This window comes from Necator americanus, chromosome X, assembly GCF_031761385.1.
Source record: "Necator americanus strain Aroian chromosome X, whole genome shotgun sequence".
NCBI lineage: Eukaryota > Metazoa > Nematoda > Chromadorea > Rhabditida > Ancylostomatidae > Necator > Necator americanus.
This window is the reverse complement of record NC_087376.1, coordinates 30,942,139-30,963,551: the sequence shown is the minus strand read 5'-3', so window position 1 is coordinate 30,963,551 and position 21,413 is coordinate 30,942,139. Positions and strand designations below refer to the sequence as shown.

The following is a 21,413-nucleotide window of genomic DNA, read 5'->3' as shown; positions in this document are numbered from 1 at the left end:
TTAAGCTTCACGTGCCCGTAAACAGCTGCGAGCTCGTTTCTTCAGCTATTTCTCCGCTGATGAGGCTTCCGAAGAATCATCTATAAACGGCAGTATTTCCAGTACCGTAGAAGAATTTCATCGTGTTAGGATCCGAAACAGACTATCGCCAACAACCAACGACAAACCGGTGGGATTAGAAATGAAGCTTTTCTTCGAAGAAAAAAAAAACCTCCACTACGCATAGGAAATTCATAGTGGATAGTTCGTCCGCGAATAATTGCATGGAATTGTGGTTCTGACCAGAAAAGAGCTCTTAGGACTAGATATTCACTTGAAATTCTATTCGACCAACCACACCAATATCTTTGAGGGCAGATTTCTCTCCCACTTGTCCTTTCTTGGTTTAGAGCTTCGATGCCACTTGAATAGCAAATTTTTAAAATGTTTGGTCTACAAACTGAATCATATTTTTTTCTTGACTTTCTCAATTAACTTAGTCGGGGCATGGTACTATTTCCTGACGCGGCTGTCTTCGTCGGGCCGTCAATCGTCCATGAACACAGCCCTGTCCCAACCTTCTGGATCCCAATAGGAAGACCTTGCTAAGTCCACTAAGTCCATCCATTCGTCGTAGTTCCATAGTCTGCGACGTCTCGAATGGACTGTGGTTATCAACAAGGAGTGACCCGAGTACCTGAGGTCGGCATTGTCCAGCAGCGATTCAGCGTAACGAGAAAAAGGGTCATTACCGAGGATTCCATGCTTCCTTTAGATATTTGACCTATTTTGGTTGTGCTTTGGTGGTGTTCTGGACGACAGCACCCTTTTGTAATATCTGAGAAACTTCCTCCATATAACTGTACAAGTAACAAGGCTTTCATGTACCCAGAGAGTGTACAAAAATGCCTGGTTGGATTTAGTACAAGCAGGGGCAACAGGAGCAAGTAGCAGTCAGACTTGTATGCACGGCCTCATTTTCTTTCTAGAGGTATCACTTAGAGTTTATATGAGGTGGCTATGTCATCCTAGTGCCACTCTGAGAAGCTCTTCCCTCTATATCGCACAAATCTGTGTATTTAGGTATAGGATATAAAATCTTTCTCCTTCTGACGAGGATCAAGCACTGAGGGGAACGTTATTTTTTGAAGGTTCACCTGTAGTGTCACCTAAAGAAGTGGTAGGGATGTGGAATTAATCGGATCGTTGCAATTTTTCCCCTTTCAAATATGTATCAGTATATTGACAATTTTATTGATGGAACAATTTCTAGTGTTAGTAGATATAATTAACCAGACAAATTCTTCAAGTAAATCCTTTGCCGCAGGTCCCACTACGATGACAAGGAATTCACGGAAGTTCTTTGGAGCTTTAACATTTCTTCACCTCTTTCAGTGGATTTCAGCAATTCAAGTAATTTGTGCTAAAAAGTAGCATGGGAATTTGATCGCTGGTTTACTGCGAACTCCCATTTGAATTCCTTAAAAATCATACATATGAGGTGATGTTAAATTTTGATTATAAGGATTAGAAAATCTTTTCTAGGGGAATAATGCGTGTATTCGAATGGATATTGCCAAAAAATAGACGTTTTCGTTTGGTAATAGTTTCTTTCCGCAAACAAAAAAAGACCTGAAAATTTCAACCGAAAGGCGGCCATGAGACATATTCGCTATGGACTAAGGAAAAATAGTTTCATTTCATTTTGTAACGTATTTCATGACGCTTTCATGCTCTTTTGATACTCCATTACATTCAGCACGCTTAGCAAAAAAAAAGAGGCTCGATCGTACTGATAGGCTGAGTTACTAATGCCACCTGTTGAGTTATTGCTCACATACTGGATGATTAAACGGGGTAGATTGATATAAGAGGATCGTACCATCGTCATAAAATCCTCATTTTTCGGCGACTGCGTAACGAAAAGGTGATTAGGATTCAAGCTATAATAATCGGAAAACAGGTTCTTGAATAATTCCTCTACAAAAAGCAGAGCTATTCCAAATGAGCGCTGCTCATGGATCCACTATAAACTAGGCAGGCAGGTAGTTTTTCATGATTTCGAGAGTGAACATGAGAGGAGGAGGGGAAGCGAAACTCTCGGCTTTCACTGAGAGGAAACGTCATGCACCCGGCTGTTTGCGCCGAACCACATACACAAAGACGAGTTGTTCGTCGATGACCTTCGCCTTCATCGGGCGCCAAACTCAACCCATCAGACGTTTTTGTCGGGAGCATGACGGTACCAGCATATTTCTAAGTCAATTCCTCAAATTTAATGGATCACCGGTGACATTCTCTGATTTAAACGCTGCTTTTTATGACATATTTGTTTCTAGTGGTCCTTCTTTTTTTGCTCTCACAACATCCGGCAATTAACACTGCTGCAATTAATCAGCATCTACACTTTTTTTCGATTCATCTCATCATTTCATTTTGTTAGATTTGAAGTCCTGGATCCTCCTAGATTTCTGAACAGTTGCGAAAAAGGAACAGGATTTCTTGTATTAACGAATTTCTGTCACTACTACACTACTTTACGTCGTAGTCGTCGATCGTTACGAGGGTCATTTATTGTTTACAATACTGGATGCATTCGGTTCAGTGTACACACATTTATAGAACCTCACTTTGTACGTTTTTGCCAACAAACTAATCTATTCCGCAAGTAATAGAAAAGTCCTCCAAGCAAGTTTACTAATATTTTATACTAAGATATTCAGGAGATTTTATTATTAGAAAAATTCAGAGTTCTATTTGAGACACCCCGATCTTTGCACTAGTTACATTCGGGAGGTTTTTTTGCCTTGTTTATACCAGAATTTCTAGAGCCTCCATTTGCTGTTGGTTTATTACAGACTGGGAGATGGGTACGAAAGGTTGCACTAAATTTTAATATGTTAAAATTATTTTTAAAATCATATTTATGTCTATTTTATTCTAATTTTCAAGAACACAAGGTTAAAATTTAAATCAGTCTGTGTGCTTTATACAAGAACAAGAGATGATCTGTAGTATAAAAAGAACTATATTTTTCCAATACATTTTGCTTCGAAATTTTTTTCTTCCATTCCTCCTTCTACGTGATGCTATGCTCTTGGATATTATTTTTACAGTAGACTCTGAGTCTTGAGACCAGGGAACATCCCAATGTAACACCTCCTACCTGTTTTAGTAATCAAATGTAGTATCAACTAGTAGTTTGCATGTCGTGCCACCTTTGGTTTTATTTCGGATGTCCGAGAAAAACAATGGATGAAGTAATGGAGGAATAGAAACATCTCTGACAGCAAAAGCATGCCAATTTGATATCGTCGGCTAGTGGAATTTTATGCATACTTCGTTTTTAAGGACATTACAGCTGCGACCTTTATGAGGGTTGCAGCATCAAATTTCTCTTTGATGAGCTTGCAGCCGTTTCCTTTTTTTTCGAATGCTCATCCGAAATAATAGAAGTAGTTTTTTTTTTCTATCAGCTAACCATACGAACAGTCGCTAAAGTGCATCGATTTGTGGAATGGAATGGAAAGCAAAGAGCCGGCTTTGATCGCATCTACATAACACACACCACGTTCCACAACTCGGATGCCCTTCCGTGTGTAGTGTGTTTGTATGTATGTATGTATGTGGTGTATATGTATGTGTTGTGATGGTCGGCGATGGTGAACCACCCGTTTCTACCTCGTCCACTTTATTTTGCTATCATCGTTTCCATTTGTTCATTCCTCGTCCATCACTGTGTGCCGTTTTTTCATTCGGGATTCGCATATTTTTTTCTATCCTCTGATTATTTCTATTCTGCAAATTCACTACACAATTTTTTATAATACGGACATAGATGTAATGATCCAAAGCGGATACTTTTCAACGAAACCCTAGTTGCTTTCGTTTTACACCTTACTCTTCTTAACTCGATTCACAATGTTTTTACGTCAGAAATACCCGTTTCGCCCCCGCACTCGCCCCCCCCCCCCTATGGATACCACTTTCAATGCGATTTCCTCTAATTTTCATAGTTATAACGATAAAGAACACCGAGATGTCTCATTTCCATATGTTGTTGATGAAGAAAATTCCGGAGGAAATCCTGTGCGGCATCCCGGATCTGATCAATACTACATTTTATCGAACTGAGAACATTCAACACTTCCGATTATTGCACAGCAGTAGTAATTTTATAAAATGAACGTTAAGAAATATTCTCATGGGCATCCACAACAAACACGTTATTAACTTGGACTGATCCGAATATTTTGAGATTTCAAGATTTCAGAAATATTTGCAAGGATATACATAGCACACTTTAAGGTACATTTCATTCATTTACATTCCGCATGCAAGAATCGGATGAAACTGAAACACATTATTTTATTCATCTCTCCAATTTACGGAAGTCCGTAAAGTTTCATTGTTGATGTTTGAAATTTTCAGACGGCTAACTAGCACAGTTGTTTGTAAACATATGCCTGCAGTAAACTATATTGTTTTTCCACGAATCATCCAGCTCTTTTTTGCAGCAGATGAAAAAGTAGAAATATATGTGATGTTCGTTTCTGTCCAGAATATCCTCTACATTATTGATTGCAACCTTTTCGTGCTTTATCTTTATAAAGCAGCTGTACTCCTAACGATGGTTAAAAGTTCAATTGACTCATTTCCCTCAAGAATGTTCAGTAGCTTGTTTTTGTTATGCAGAGTGCTTGAAGAGAAGAAACCACTGGGAATTTCTGATGTATAAAACATTCTGGAAGAAATTCCCTAATAAACTTAGAGTTAGTGTAACTTTCGAGGGTGTGTAATGCTGGTTCTTGTAAAGCAGGAGCCAACACTAACGAAAGTTGGTAGATGCTATTGAAATACTTGAAATACGTCCAAGGGACTTTTCCTACAAACTCCAAAGCGCTACCGAATATTGTTGGTCCTGCACAGTAAAGAAGTCGTCCAAAGAAATGGAGTTCTAATGCTGCTTAGTTCGAACAAATGTATTTTGTATGCGTGTGAGCTGTGGCGAGTAGTGTTTGCAGAAATGAGGGTAGAGGACGGGAGGCGCAATTACGTTGTTCTGCCAGACATGCGCGTGCGAATAACAAAATTTGTTTATATGGTTTTCTTGGCGAGAAGAAGGCGCCATGCGGCTGCCGACGATCTTCGTGGAACAGTAATTATACGGTCATTGAAGAGTCTGAGCGAGTAGAATGGGCAGCGACTACTTATTGCGTTGTGGAAGAAAAGGAAGGAAGGACGCCGAAACCTGACATGACATGTGCGCGCTAATTTGACCTCACTTCCAGCCATTCAATCGCCATAACTCTGAGGTTCTTGCAGCCGAAAAAGAGTACGGTGCTGGTTCGAATAGCGAGCGCGAGTGGCGGTGAGTAGCCGGATGACCAGTCAGGTAGTCATTATTTCTCAACGTCTGCTAATTAAGATCCAGCATTGCATCCAGTGTGCTCACGTGCTCAACTGGAACCGCAAACACAAAACAACCGCCGCAATGCGCTATCGAACGTCGTCGTCGCAGCTTTCTCGAGAGAGCCCTTTCGGCCCCCGTATTTTTTTTCTCAAGCCCTATTGCCATCCCTCAACGAACCAGCGCCGTCCATGCAGTTCTTATGTCATCGTGATGCGTCCGCGGTCAGGAAAAACACTTTCGAATGATCTCCAATCCTGAATTTCTGCTCGCGTACTCTGCAGTTTGACTTGTTTTTTTAATGTATGTTTGCCTGTTTCTTTAACTGAGTCTCTCACGAGTGTAAGATAATGCACAAACAATTGATTGGAATCAGGTCTCGTATGATAAATGCAACATTTCAAGGAAGCGTCGTTGTTTTTCCGTGGAGTAAGAAGTTTCTGGAAAATTACAGGCGCGCTTTCGTTTAGGATGCGGCGGCTACTCACGAGATCCTCCGGGGGATTCAGTTGAAACTAGTTGCTTAGGAAAGACACTCTATCATTCTTATGCAGACCGAAAGACTATTCGCTTCCTTACGCTGTGCGTTCTCCAATTTCCTATAAGAAAGGTTTTTCTTTTCCATGAAGTCATTTTTGCCTGCGTGTCATTCCAAATTATTGGGAAAAAAGTTTTTTTTACCGATACCACGAGAGCTCTTCTTTTGATAAATGACAAACTCACGAGTGTGAAACGATTCTGATCTAAATGATTTAGGAGATGCTTTTCTCTTTTGATATAATTTGTGTTGTATTTGTATTCACCACCAGCTCTTCAAGATCAATCAATAGTTATTGGGAATTAATGTCCAAGTGTTTATATTAAAATATTCACTTACTTCTGACATTTTCCTTACCTTTTCATTTAACGTAACGTTAAAATAAATGTATTATTTTTAGTAACAACAACTGTAGAAGTACTCTCCACATTCCTCGTCTTTCTTAATTACATACTGTTCCCAGGCTGAGGTCGAAACAATATCGTATGGCTCTTTTTTCGAATTTTTAATTTTCTTATTCTCTTCTTCTCTTGAGTTTTTTTTAATTCTTTTTCTCCTGACTTTTTTCTCTTGTAAACGGTTAAGATACAAAATGCCATCCGAACAATGAAATTTATTTCGTTATTTTAAACAATTAAAATTCGTTGAGCATTAAGATATCGTAAATTAACTCAGGAATTACTATCTTTACATGTATGAAAAAAATTAACGAGTTCTGCATGAATGAAGAACGAAAGAATGAAAGCTACTAAAAATGCGTAAAAATAATTTTTCCTATGACGAGAACCTTGCTAATTTTTGTCACAACACACGATGTGTTTATATATTCTATAATTTCTAGAGGTGAAGAATAATTAATATTTTCATAGATTTTTGAAATTAAAATCTGTTGTGTTTAAGTAATTAAAATGATTTCTAGAGCCTGCACGAACCATTTCCGATTAACTTCTTCATAAATTTGTTGATTGCTCGGTTTTTGTTACTGGCCTGGTGTACATATATATTGGTGAATTCCGAAGATGTGCATATATAGAGACTTTCTTGCGCAGTAGTGACTCCATTTCCTTCGAATACGTATCCAGTTGTTTTCGTGAGAAGGTCCCATTCAATCGAAGCCAGTGTATGGGCGAGGCGATGAACCCCATAGTTGTTTCCACATTCTGCAACTCCTGTAACGATCACGATGGTATAATGCCGTACGTGGCACGTGAATGCGTCGTCTGCATCAGCTCCTCTCTTCGGGTTCGTAATCGAGAATCTCCATAAGTGCAGCATATTTTGAACGTCGCACTTTCTCGGCGACGCTTCTCGAATGGCTCCTCTGGATGCGGTTGCCGCCGACCGCTTCAGGACCAGCGAAAAGCGATCGAGCGACTAATGGCGCACGGCGCTGAATCAACGGCGGCGACGGCGACGACGACGACGTATGCACGCACAGTTTAATGTTATGTGCAAAGATTGATGAAAGACAGTAGTTGAGCGATTCGAGCGTTCGTTCCGTCGTGCACTCCACGTACACTTCGCGACGTGTGTGTTCCATCTCCTGTCAGCTCACATTTATCGATTTGTTTTGCCCTGCTATGTTGTTCCTAAGACGAACTGGTCACGGGATCGTTATCACACTCTGGTTATTACCTCATTCTTCACCACCTACAGCAAACATCACTTCGTTTTCCCCTCCGGCTGGTCGGATTGACATTGTGCCGTCGGCCGGTTGCTTGGCGAGCATTTTCTTTGCTGATTTTCAAATCAACGTTCTGAGATGTTGTGCGGATCCTGGGTTGTAGCAATGCATCCTGAACAAAGAAAAAAAAACCAGGATGTCTAGTCATGGTGCTTGGTAGTGCAAGTCGTATACTTGAAATTCTCACATTCACGTGACTTCTATTTATTACCCGTTGCTGATAACAGTTCGTAAAAGAAATTCTTTTAGGTTATCCATTGCTTTTCAAGAGTTTGTTGCTATTTAATGCTAGAAAAGATAAAAATTTTGGAGAAATTCCAAAGTTCCTATACCGTATGTAATTTTCGCTGATGTTTCTTTTAGATTTCACTAAGATGACCTGGTTGATTTTTCCTTGTGCCCTATTTTGCCTGCTTTGGACTGGAATCAGATTTGATTTTTTTTTAAATAACGAGTCTTTGTGTTTTTAAACTGATTTTGTAAATTTCTTGACATTTCGTGCAGAGAAAGAAGCTTTTATCTACAGTTCTTAGAAGAAATGCCTACATTTCATTAATATTCCGATATTTAAACGGTATTCGAAGAGAAATAATCTCAATTTTACAGCGCAAATTATCCTTGTGCTTTGATACATAGAGATCATGATATTTAATTTTGTCGGTTACATATTTATGCTCTATACTTGTACTCATTGCTGTTTATTTACTTATTTATTTACTTGTCCATTCATTCTTCGATTCTTTTCACCTATTAAATCACCGATTCCTTTTTTTTCTGCCTTATTGCACTTACGTAACAGAGAATGTCGCATGTTGCTCTTAGATTCCATGACGTCTAAGAGTTTTCCCTGTTTGCACCTACTTTTTAAAGTTTCTGTCCTTTCAATTGAAAAAAAAGTCTGCAAATTTGATGTTTTCATAAACGTGACACATTTTCGTTAGTGGTTCTCAGATACAAGGTGGTGTTTTCAGTTTCTTTAAAATCAAAATGATATGAAAAGTGGTCCAAATCTTCAACGATTGACGTACGGCATAAAAATGAGTTTTGAGTGATGTGTTACTTGCACGATGCGTGACGCTGTAAAGAAGCGTGTCGTTTTTGTTTTTGTTCCATACAATCCAGACTGATTTCCTACTCACGAACCAGTTCGTCCGGCTGGCTACGTTTCTCACGTTTTTAGCGGAGGTGTCGATCCTTAATGGAGTTTGTGGATTGTTGATTTTTTCTCCCCTATCGAACGTCTTAGCTAATCATAACTCACCCTCGACGAGCATTGTGAGTGGCGCGAGTCGTTGTTTTCGAGAGGGAACGCAGACGTCTCGGGACTCGGTTCGGCTTCTCACATCCATGTAATGTGAAATGCATATCCTAGATCCTTACCACACACATAACCTACTTGTTTATCTCTATACAACCTCTTCCGTATTCGATTTTCTCTGGCGGTTGTTCCGCTTCGGGTTGCGACACGTGGTATTTCTCAGCGGAAACAGTTCCATCTATGTTGTACTGCAGAAATTCCACTACTCTTCACTCGACTAAATGTTGTACGAAACGGAAAACGGTTCCGTCTTCAGTTTCATTACGTCTTCATAGAATTCTTAGTTCCAACTTTCTGTAGAACTGCCAGTCGTGTCGTACATTGGACTAATCGAACTGGCATCTACCGCTGATTTCCTATTATTTCATTTAAATTGATTTCTTTTCAGAAGATTCTGGTACGTACTTCGTACACTTCGTGCTCAGTATTTTTTGGTAGTTCACAGTAAACTGAATATCGTATCATAGTTGTCCAATCTCCTCGATAAGTTGTTGTTCGCTCCGAATTTTCCATTTTTATATAACTTATACAACCGTCCACATTGTATGTTTGGTTACCTTCTCAATATTAATGAGAACATTTTTTTTTTTCGGAAAAGAAAAGAAAATCACCACATACGAAAAAAAAAAACTATTTTCGGCAAGGAAGACATAAATTCGAACTAATTCTATAGCTTTTCATAGAAACGCCGAAATTCGTACATGAAAATATTCATGAGCTCATTAATTCGTACATATATGTATATATACATGTAAGAATATCCAGAAATCTGATGGAATTTCTCCCTGAGAGCTCATATTATGGGTCTTTTTTTTCCTGGTGCGACTTTGCTTTCCTCTACTAGACGAAACAATATCTTAGTCTGCAAAGGTTTTTTTCTTTGCTCGAGTCTTGGGTTTCTTGGCGCAACGGCAGCTATCAATAACGTCCTTTAATTTCATTTTCGTTTCACAATGGTGTACTTGTATTTTTCGTTGGTTATCACTCATTTTAGATGTATTTTATGCAGCCGAATTGTGGCTGCATAGAAATTTTCAATTTCTTCTTGTAGTGACAGCGGCAATTGACCAGAAATGCGGCGGATTCCCTTTTTTCCCCTATTTCTTGTGATTTTAGGGCTCATACTGGTAACTGCTTCATTTTTCCTCCATTATCCTGCTTTTGGAGATTTCTTGTTGTCATTTAAAATGTGGTAAATGTCGTGTTAAAATGTGGTTAGAATGGTAGAATATAAAAGTTTTTGCAGTTTGATTAACTGCGTCATTTTGAGGTTTGTTGATGAAGGTGTCATGTGTAATTCCTCGTTACATTCTCTCTTCCCTCTTTGATGTAGTTTTATTACTTGAGAAAAGACGTACTTGTAACTTAGCAGTAATGTCATACTTGTTCCATGATGATGACATTCTCGAAGCTGCACTAGAACGACATTTGTGTTTTTAATTCAGACTACATTTCGCAGTATCTGTTGTCATCATCGAAACATTCCGATCCAGAAAAAAAAGTAGTCCAATCCCCCAAAGAAATCTGTGAAATATCCATCTTCTTACATATTTTCTGGATATGTTTGATGAAATGTCCTTCTGAATTTCAGTGTGCCGAATGCTCAAAATTGTGTCTTCCGTTCCTTTTTTTTTCTCGGATCACGAGAAGATTTCTCTTGCGGCAGTTGCATATGTTTGTTGAGCGCACAACCTTCAAAGTGTAGAAATGTATGAAGTCCTAGGAAAGTAAATATTTGATGTACAGCGGTGTACATGTAGTTTTTGATTCCGGATTCTGTTGTTTCTTACTCAGCATGGCGTTCGTTCCCAGATGGATCATGCGCGTACACTTATGATGCGTAATATTCATAAACGCTTCGTTCGATCCATTCAAGACTGTGAACGTGTCCTATATGAAAGCTAGGATTGTGTACGGTGTAACGGATATATGGTCAACAACTCGCTACTATCAGCTCATTTTCATTCTCATGTGATTTCGATCATGTATTTTCAATCTTGACTCATACTGACTACCATAAAAAAAAAAACCCCCTCTTGTGGGGGGGTGTTGGTTGGGGGGGGGGGGGGTGGAGGGGGGGTTTTTTTTTTCCCACACTCAAAAGGGGAGAGGTTTTTTTTTTATAATTTTTAAAAGGGGAGGGGTTTCCCTCCCCCACCCTTTAAAGGGGGGGGGGTCAGAGCACCAGCTCCGACTATCGCATCCATGCTGACTACCTCCTAAATGAGTGTTATTCGAAAGATTAGTGCTACGGACTCGTGTGCATATTTATTTATTTATTTATTCATATTTAGAGGAGTTTCTGAAGTTGTGCCACAGAGAATGGTATCCTAGTCTTCGCTTTTTTTGAATCCTAATTGATGATGAACTTTTTAATCTATTCCTTCCGAATAATTTGCTAGTCTTCCTACTTTGAATATTGGTGCGAAGATTTTGTCAAAATCAGCCCAGGCTTGTTTTCTTGGTAAAGAACTAAGGGGAAAAAACTGAGGAAAAAGACTGTTGTGCTCTTCTCGAGGATTCTATGGCGGCCTGCTTTCCGGTCTAACTAGCAGCAGCTTGCTTATTCCCGAGAAATATGATTTGTGAGCATTGCCGACGCCTTTTACAACTATCCATGCCAAATATATTTTCACTAGACTTTTGTATCGATATCTGAGACGCTAATGATTTAGGATTTTTGAAAAAAAAAATGCTTGCATAGCAAACTTTCTAACGCACTAGAATTCACTATTTGCTTATGTACCTGTTTTTTTTTAAGCGACGTCTTCCTTCATCTTGTTCTCGGAGAAAACTGTTTGTACTAGTTATGGATTTTTCCTGACGAAATCCCCATTTTCTTCATTATTTAAAGTTCTCAAATATCGTTAGACTATTGAAATATGTATCGCTTCGAGTACTAGAACAACCGAGTTTGATACACAAACATTTTTTGATCGTGTTAAGTAAATTCTCAAGTAAACCAGTCTTTATTTGCACCGGAAGTCTTTTGTGAGGGGGAATTTCTGCCGTTGTTTGACACGTTTTCTGTTTATCGTACTAAATCATTTTGCTTTTGAATGTTTCATTGCGATGTAACTTTTATTTTGAGAAGAGGATGAAAAAAAAGTAGACAAGTACGTATGAGCGTCTCTGTAGTCTGATACTTCCTTCTTTTTCTTTTTCTTTTTCTCTCACTTGATTCCTTTGAATGTTCGGCTGTGTCTGATGTCTGGATTGCAAAGCAGTTGTGGAAGTTCATCGCTGCGTGGAACCATCCACTTCTCGAGAAATCTAATTTTTGCGGTGGATCTGTTAAATTCAGTGACGTATGAGTCGTGATATTCGCTAGTTTTGAGACCGGACTCAATTAGATAAAGTTTCTGTTCTGGATACTCCTTTCATCACATGTTATCCTTCAAAAACGTGTGATTTGATCATACATTCTCATCCCCCCCCACTCTCTCTCTTCAATCCTTTAACATTGTGGATTGTTGAGGTTGGATTTGCTCAACCCCGACCACCCGACCGAATGCACATGTGTTCATCGTTTGTACAGCTTGAGACCATTGCTCACTTTTCATGCGAGCATCATTACTGGTGCAGATTTTTCTGGGAATCTATGACTACGTCAGCTACTGCTCGTAAATTCATCCTCAACTATTTTGGATTGAATCGCTTTCAATTGTTCTCGAAAATCATTCGATAAGTGAATTACTGCAGACATTTTTGTCTTTGTTCCGTTCGCAGAATGTTGTTGATTCAGGCTACGACCCCTCTATGGTTCGTTTGAATCACTTCGTAAGTAATCCAACCCGTTGTTGTCATCGTGTCGTACATGGACAAGGATTACAAACGTTTCTGTACTACAGCATTTTCAGCTTAAAAGCGAGTCTGGTGTTGAAACGCTGTTTTTTTTTGTTGGCAACATTAAGTTTTGTACACTTTCACATATTCAAATTTCTTTTCCCTCTATTTTTGTAGTGTAGATGTGAGTTACGTATGTAGTTGAGTCCTGAAATGTTCAGGAGAAATCGTTTATCATTAGTCACGTATTGTTTTTTCTAGTTAAAGAATGGAATGTGTTTCTAATTCCGAATTTTCTGTAATTCTCATATTTTCTAGCATAATAGCGAATAGAGATCTCTCTTAGTGTTGTCGAACCATTCCTGGGAAAGAATCCATCTTCGAAAACTCGAAACGGCAATTGACGATGTACAAACCTGTGTTAAGGTCTAGAATTCATCACGAACCTAAGAAACCTAAGTACCTAAGAAAGAACGTCTCTAGAAAATGTTTAGACTACAGAAAGCAAGACCCATTAAATGTGTCCCGTAAACTCTTCTCGTTATCCTTGCACCAATGAAACCTCAAGGAAATATTGGCGCACGTTTTTTTTTGCCGTTCCGATTCTTGTTTCTCATAGTTCAAATACAGAACCAGCCGGACTGTTGATGCCTATGAGAAGCGCCAAATACCTGTGCCAAGGGTAAATACCATACACGTTGTGATATCGTGTTTCCATACCCATTCCGAGCACTCTATATTATTCTTTCCGGATAGAAATCATCCAGAGATGATCCTTCTCTTCAAAATGCCGTCTTGCCTACAATAATGCGCACAAGCTTTGCAAAAAACGGCTGGATGACCGTAGATGTCATCATAATTTTTCCTAAAATTATGGATATATGGACCTTAGAGTTTTTTGAGGTCAGCCCAAAGCTAGCACAAAAAAGGCAGTAAAATATTTGTTCTATAGGTCTATCCACAATTTTTTTTGTAACATGTACTCTGGATTAATAGCCTTAATTGCTTACAACAATGGAGTTTAGTGGTGTGCCCGCAAAGTTTGGAATTAATCTAGCAAAAATAGACACATGAGTTATTATTCTTTTTTTTTGTACCAACTATCTCCGCACCGTATTTCTTACACTTCTTACACTTTACCTCGCTCTCTCAGGACACTTTTCACGGAGGAGTGCATTACAAGAGAATTAGATTATTCGGCTTTGTTCATCTTCCTCTATCCGCTGAACTCTTTATCCCTGGATCCTCTCGTTCGTTCTCTCGCTTTCCTGTGTATCATACTCCTGGATCACTTGATTGCTATTTTCCTGTGTTTGTTCTTCGATTTATAATTGGAGATACCCTCAGTACCATAGAACTAGTTGTCAATTATTACTTTATACTCGCCCACCTCTGATTGTTACGTCTTTTTGTATTACGCTCTCACTCCTCGTTATTATACTTCTAGTCGATCATTTTTTCTTCGTTTTCTAGCCTTTTCTTTCGATTTTTTCTCTAAAACTCAGTCCTGTTTCATTCGTGTCCAGCTCATTATGCTAACCTTCATTTATTCCATGTTTGTTACTGTTTAACCGTTTTTGACAATATATGTGTTTGTTTACTACACATATATGCATATTTGCCTATACACATGTTTGTTTTGTTGTTTTTCCATCCTTGATTGCATTTTCCTTGCTGTGATTTTCGATTCACTTCCTGGTTTGCATCCTTGATTTGGATGTGCCTACATAATTTCCTTTACTCTATCCTTTTCTGCTTTCTTTTTAGATCCTCCGCCTGGTTGTTATTGTCGATGAACTGCAATAGTCGCCATGTTAATTTTCTCTCTCCAGTTTGCACAGTCATCCTGCAGTCATACTCCAGAAAAAAAGTTCTTAGTCCACAATTTCTGGCGATTGTTCCGTACCGGTTTGCTAATGGTACTTCTTGACTTTCATCAGAATTTCGAACCTCTCGATTCTTCTCTTCATTGTATTCGAGGGACTCAAGTATTGGGACACCGTTTTCTTTGTGTATTTCATATATATTACAACCTGCTATGGAACTTTTACTTCAAATTAGTACACAAAGACATACAAGTAACACTTAGGCTCATTTGAGCAATTGTTCATTTTTTTGTGAAGCGTTTACCAATTCGTTATGGTGTAGTCGGCACGTGCGCCATAAAAGGGAACGTACCAGTCTGCTGATGCGCTCTCTACTCATGGCAGGCTTAGATCGTATAACCACGCCAAATGTGGCCGCATTCGAGGACAACGTTAACGTTTTTTGAAATATTCCCAACTACTATATTAATAATCTACGTTGTATTGTAGCTTTTGTTATTCTCCAAGAAAATCATCGTTGTTTAGTTTTTCTTAGATTCTCCACAAAAATATAAGCTTATCGTAATTGTCCACTTGGAACTGTGTGAAAGTTGTGAAATTCTCAAAAGTTACTGTTTTTTTTTTTGCAGTATCCCACTGATGGGAGAGATCCGAGCGCCATGTTGCATGAATCCGAAGAACGCCTGTATTTGTGCAATGGTAAGAATATTCTATGATATGTTGTTGAAATTGTTTCTTTATTGTGCAGAAATTGTTGCGTGTCGTAATTTAATGTGGACGGTTTTTACCGTAGGAGCTCAGGATCGTACACATTTTCGTTCTACATAAATGTCTAAATGATGTGTTCGGTTACGAAGTCTCCATCGCAACAAACCTATTAAAGAAACGATCTCGTGACAAATTCCGGATGGAGTGGAAGACGCGTTATTTTGTTATGGGTTAGAAACAAAGCGTTATTTTGTTATGGGTTTTCGCTGCACTAGGATATGGGAACGCAATATTTTTTGCAGTAGCACAGTTGAAAATAGACTAAATAATTGGTATATGGAAATGACATCCGATCTGGAGGATGAAGTCATGGAAATTTTGCAGAAACATTGACGTCATGCATAGCTGAGCAAACACTGGTAGGGTAGGGAATTGCACGAAGTTCCTAGACTTGGCTTTTTCTATCCTACGAAATAAGGAGAAAATTCTTAATGAGCTTCTAAGTGCCAACAAAAAACTAAGAAGCTCTTTTGTTGCTATAAAAAGAAAATAATAATATTAATAGTAGTAATAAGTAATAATAAGTATTTTTTAGATGATATATTGGGTATTGATAGGTTATTCGCACTTGTTTACTAGGTTTTATATAGGCACGTGTTTATAATTTTCAACAACTTCAACAATTTTCAACATATGACAACATAGAGAAAAAAACATTATTGTAATAATTTCATGAATGATACCAATTTGTAGCAAAGTGAGAACAGGCCCACCTCCAAGTGTTCGTAGTGAGTTCGTAGTCAACGTACGTATTCACACAGGATCTATCTTTCCAAGGGTTTTCTTTTTCGGATGTGCATTTCTTCTACGTTTCCACACCGTAAAAAACTTTCCTCTGAAACTGAAAAGTATTCCTGTGGGGTTTTTTGAGTCGTCAATTTCATCTATTTTTTTTCTGAACATTGAGTTACAAGGTTGTGGTTAGAGTTTAGAAGTGATAACTTACACGAGTTAAACGTTACATTTTTGTTTGAGAAGCGAAAAGTTGAACGCATACATTTTTTTTCCAAATTACTACTTCATATTAAATTATTTTTTTAATGAAAATTTGTTTGCAAGTTGCAGTCGTTAGCTTCAGATTTAAGAGGGATAATTTTGTTTTCAATGACATTGTAAAGTATGAGAAATCCCATAGCTTCACTTGAAATCGAATGCAGTTCGCAATGGTTTATGATTTGGAATGAATATCTTCAATTTCTGGCACTTTGTACATTTTCCGTTGACTTCAAACAACGATCAAATAGAAAATATTTGAGATTTATTGCGTCTTATTAAAAATAACATACCACAAAATTGAAAGAGTTGGGATCTTTCTACGATTAAATAGAGGTAAGGGTATCGTTCACGAGTATTAACGGAGTCACGTTCAATTCTGCCTAAATATGTAGAATAACGGCGTGGGAAACAGCTCTTCGCACAGGATCTTCTTACGAGGCACCTCGCAACATGCAAAGTTTGATGGAGACATGCGCGGTTTGTCCGCGACCGATCGGACAGTCACTGTCGACGGTCAATGTCAAAGTCGCCGGACAGTCAATTCCGCTAAAGAAATCCGTAGATAAATAGTTAAGAAAGTTTTAACGAGAAAGTATAATATTAATATTAATGAGGTTATGCTCAAGCCATTGATGTAACTCATTCTCTGAAATTTTCTCTAAAAGGATAGTCTGCGGGGAAATTTGCGGGATTTTTACTGCTATTCCATACACGACCATTTTCAGGCTTTCGAAGCACTGGTGTTGGCTCAATCCTTAGTTTTTACAATTGGTTACATATCAAAAGGCGAAGCGCTCTACAACTCTACCCATACGTTCTTTTCCGAAATTGTTAGTTGGGAATTTTTAATACCGATTGTTGCCGTTCAGGTAAGTTTTCTATTACGTTCGCTATTTTATTTCCGCTGATATTATTGAAAATATTTCTAATGTCACGAATTTTTCACGCAAATTCAAATGAATAAGCATTTATGAGGTTTTATACGCAATTGAACTGTTCCTGAAGGCGAATGTGTTATTCTGCAAAGCGAAAATATCAAGGGGAGAAAGAAAGTGAACAATAAGATTGTTCTATTCTAGTAAAATGCTTGTAAACAAGGGTGGTAGTGGAAGGTTGAAGAAAAAAATTGATTTTTTGTAAAAATGAACTTGTAAACGATAACGATTTTATCATATGAGGTATTTTGAATAACTTGCTACATTTGAAACTATTCATTTTAACTTATTTGGACCTCAAATTATTTACAACTAAAATGATTTGGGAATAACACAGATTTGTAACCAATAAAGTTTCCGGAAGTTTCCGGAAGATTGGTTCAGATGCGCATCCGATTTTCCCGGAATTTTTATCGCCTTCTAAAAATAAATAATATAAAATACGTTTCCTATTCTGTTTATGTTTGAATAAATTTATCGCGTAGCTGATGTTTATGTGTGTTCCTGGTGGAATAAGTTGAATTTTGGATTAATCCGATTCGTTTCCATGACGGAACGATGGAAAAGTCCTGTCAAATGTTACTTTTGCCATGGTGGAGGACACCATACCTTAAACTTCGAGCAACTGGAGAACAATTCTGGACCCATTAAGTTGGTATTCATTATTTGATCAATAACTGCGCAGTAAAATTTGCTCTTTTTTTAAGGAATAGTAAGATCTTAGGTGTCGGCGCTTTCAAATTTACTCATATTTACGGAATTATTGGATCCGTACTTTTCACTCAGGTCACGAAATGGTTGCGTATCTTTATAAGAGAAGCATCTATATGAATTTTAGATGCAGTAAACCTATAAACACGCTAAGGAATATTGCGGAGGTGACAAAAAACGCTTCCTTTTATATTATTCGATAGAGAATGTAATTTTTTGTACAAAACATTCTTCTGGATTTTGAATAATTACAAATTACGTAGACCTCAAAGTTGATTCTCGTGGAAAATTCTCCAGTTTTTTTTTTCGTTAGATCACAACTAATTCATGTTTCACTCTATTTCTCTTTCTCTTCCACCCTTTCTCTCACTCTTTCCCTTTTCTTCCTCCATCTTTTTCAAAGAAAGTAGTCAATTCAAAGTACTGGAATTTCTTTCTTCTTTCTACGTTATCAGACGGATCCGGAAACTTGCTGAGATGACTTTTAGGCTTCTCCTTCTTTTATAGCTACGTTCCACAATATATTATGGGTCTCAAAGGTCTCAAAGAACCCATATTTTTCTTACAAAAAAAAAACTCTTTTGGAACTTGGTTTCATTCATTGTTGCGTTGCGCAGAATTGTCACTAAATTATCTTTTTTTTTAATTTATACCAATGAAAGATGATTTTGGAGATGAGGTCAAGATACATCCGTCCATTCACGCTAATATTTATCAATTTATTTTTGCAGGTAACACTATTGTTAATGAATCTAGTCTCTTTTTTGGCGATTCGATGTATTGTACCGTATTTTTTATTACCATATATTGCGATGTCTGTTTTTTCACTGTTCATCGCAACAGCGCTCATAGGAGTTACAAGTAAGTTGATCTGATTTCATTTTATCAACTACGAACTTACGATCTTACGATTCAAAAGACGTTCAAAGAAGAAAAGTGATGGAAGTTTACGTGACATGAAATTTAAAATGACCTCTTATCATGGGCAGCACGACACGGAACTGCCGTCGAACTGGTCATACTATATCAGTCATACACGAGCACCTTTTGTGTTGATGACGAGAACCGGTTTTAGTTTGCCAAGTTCATAGTGTATACGGGGGGAACGTTGTTTTGTCGTGTGGCCAGATACGAAAACTACGAGTGTATCCAGGAGAATTCCTAAGAGTTTGATGAAGTTCTAGCTGTTTCAGCTAGTATTTTTCTTCGAGAAGAGCACAAATTTACGAATTCTGCCATATATCGCAATCAAGATGTCATCGAATCGCACTGAGTGAATGAGATTTGTAGAGCAATTCGAATTGATAAAACGCTTTATTTTTAGTTCACTTCTAGTTGAATCTATGCCTGAAATCCTGAAAAATGCTTGATATACGTACTACTTTTTATGTTTTAATCAGCCAGGATTAAAGATTTTTTTAACGATTTCCAAATCACATTACCGATCAGAATTTGCTGGATACATGGATGCTTATCATGTCAACGTAGTGTGAAGTCAAAAAGTCGTGAAAAATTTCAAAAAAAAAAGACACTTGCGCACTCTGAGTTAATATCTTGGAACTTTTGATCTAAAAACATGTAAATACGTAGCTTCTCTTTTTGATTAAGAATAAAATCAAGGAGGAAATTCTAAATGAGTTTCTAAGGATCAATAAAAATCCGGTAAAACTCCATTTGTTATTATGAAAATATCGTATCGAAAATATCGAAAAATTGCTATAATAAGTTTATGAAAATAATATAGGATGTAATAATATCTAAGTTTTTAGATGAAGTATTTTCTAATGATAGGTTTCTTATTTGTTTCTTTATTTTTGAAAGTATTTTACCACCTTCGACAAATTTCCAGAACAAATAAAATACTATAAACACATATTTTCCGATTTTTTCGAAGAAATTTTATCATGATCAGGTTCATTTTCACACAGAGTGACGTTGGATCTTTTTTTTTTACATATCGAGTATTATTCTTTATCTGTGGACTGCTAACCTATTAAAATGGTTCCTTATTTTTCGTCATTTGATTACTTCTTTCTTTGGTCATTAGCGGTGCCCTGTATGTATACACTCATCGCATCTGTCTGTATATTGTAAAACAGTGGTCAATTTCGATGGATCTCACTATTTACATAATTTCTGCGAATTCCCGATGTCGGCATAGTTAATGAGATTTCAAAAGTTGTCAAAATAATGGTAATAAGCAATCCCAATGTAGATATTATATCTACACTTTAGAATGTTCCTGAAGAGATCGAGTTCAGTCCAGGAATAAAATTGTTATCTTGGAGAATTAATTTCTTTTTTTTTTGATTTCGTGCTGTGAAATAAATTGGGGTCCTGCTCAATTGCACATTTTTCAGTTGATCGGATAGTATGGGTTTTTGGATGGTCTTGGCCTCCGAGCTTGTTACTACTGTTACTGTTTCTATACTTGATTATAGAACTATATTTTGTCAGTTTGAAATTGACTGTCTTCAAAGTACTGGTAAAGCGAAAGAAGGTGAGGATTTCTTTAATTTTTTTCTTTCCTCTAAGAGTGGACGAATTATTAAAGAATTATTAGAGAGTAAATAATTTTGATCACCTTTTAGGCGGTACAAGGTACAGCTGAGAAGCCAGCGTTAACAGCCACGGATCCGATGGACTCATATAGTCGGCGGTCCACGGTCGTAGTTACGGACGAGTTTCTCCAAATTCCGCCTCGCTTCTGATCTCAAACACATTCTCATGGGTCAGCTGAAGGAGTATTTTGTTTAATAGAGCAAAAGAAAGAAAGAAGAGGTTGTAGTGAGGACGATGACGAATTGCTCAGCTTGCAGGTACTGAACGCGGTTCTCGCTATGTGTCTTGCTCAACACGCCTCATCTCTCTCATCTACGCTGCAATATATCGCCTCGCTCCTTGTCTTTGCTTTTCATTTCCCTCAACGTACAAAAAAATTGTTTTATTGTTTTTTTCCCTTCGATAGGATACTCATTGGAAAACGTTGCAGTCGGGTGTAAATATAAAAACGGTGCTCGTTGAACACTATCATCTTTTAATATCATTTGTCCCTCATTCACTTAATTCACTAAAGCAGTTGCTGAAAAAAATGGAAAATACTGAGTGTGGAGGTTGGTAAGAAATTTTTTATCCAAGAAATGAGAAAAACGGAGGTAACGTAGAGACAAATGTTGAAGTGTTGTTGAAAAATGAGGTCCATAACGGGGTCAGAGATCCTTTGTTATCCTCCTTAGAAATAGACGAAGATCTCATTTCTCCGAAAAATCTACATATATTCCAAAATGTTCCAGCACGATACCGAAAATAAGATGGATTCAGATTTCAAAATGTATAGATATTTAGTAAATTTATCAAGTAAAAACAAACGAGGACATACCTATGAAAGTTGGCCCCTAAGTCAACAAAAGTGTCCCAATACTACTATACTATTACACCTACTGTTAATGAGAATCAGTACAA

At 37.6% G+C, this 21,413-nt stretch overlaps 3 protein-coding genes across 3 annotated transcripts; 2 read left to right on the top strand and 1 right to left on the bottom strand.

Moving 5' to 3' along the window:
• Positions 1-5,005: 5,005 nt before the first annotated feature.
• Positions 5,006-5,603, top strand: RB195_026014 (uncharacterized protein; the record flags this gene model as incomplete). Its single annotated transcript, XM_064214375.1, has 3 exons — positions 5,006-5,137; positions 5,271-5,350; positions 5,426-5,603. 3 exons carry the CDS (start codon positions 5,006-5,008, stop codon positions 5,601-5,603), a joined length of 390 nt encoding a protein of 129 aa, XP_064070256.1.
• A 1,549-nt stretch (positions 5,604-7,152) lies between these two features.
• Positions 7,153-7,467, bottom strand: RB195_026013 (uncharacterized protein; the record flags this gene model as incomplete). The annotated part of the gene is made up of 1 exon (XM_064214374.1): positions 7,153-7,467. The coding sequence occupies one exon, from the start codon at positions 7,465-7,467 to the stop codon at positions 7,153-7,155; it is 315 nt and encodes a 104-aa protein (XP_064070255.1).
• Positions 7,468-15,180: 7,713 nt separating this feature from the next.
• Positions 15,181-20,662, top strand: RB195_026012 (uncharacterized protein; the record flags this gene model as incomplete). The annotated part of the gene is made up of 5 exons (XM_064214373.1): positions 15,181-15,240; positions 17,031-17,174; positions 18,683-18,812; positions 20,312-20,451; positions 20,543-20,662. 5 exons carry the CDS (start codon positions 15,181-15,183, stop codon positions 20,660-20,662), a joined length of 594 nt encoding a protein of 197 aa, XP_064070254.1.
• Between the last annotated feature and the right edge of the window lie 751 nt (positions 20,663-21,413).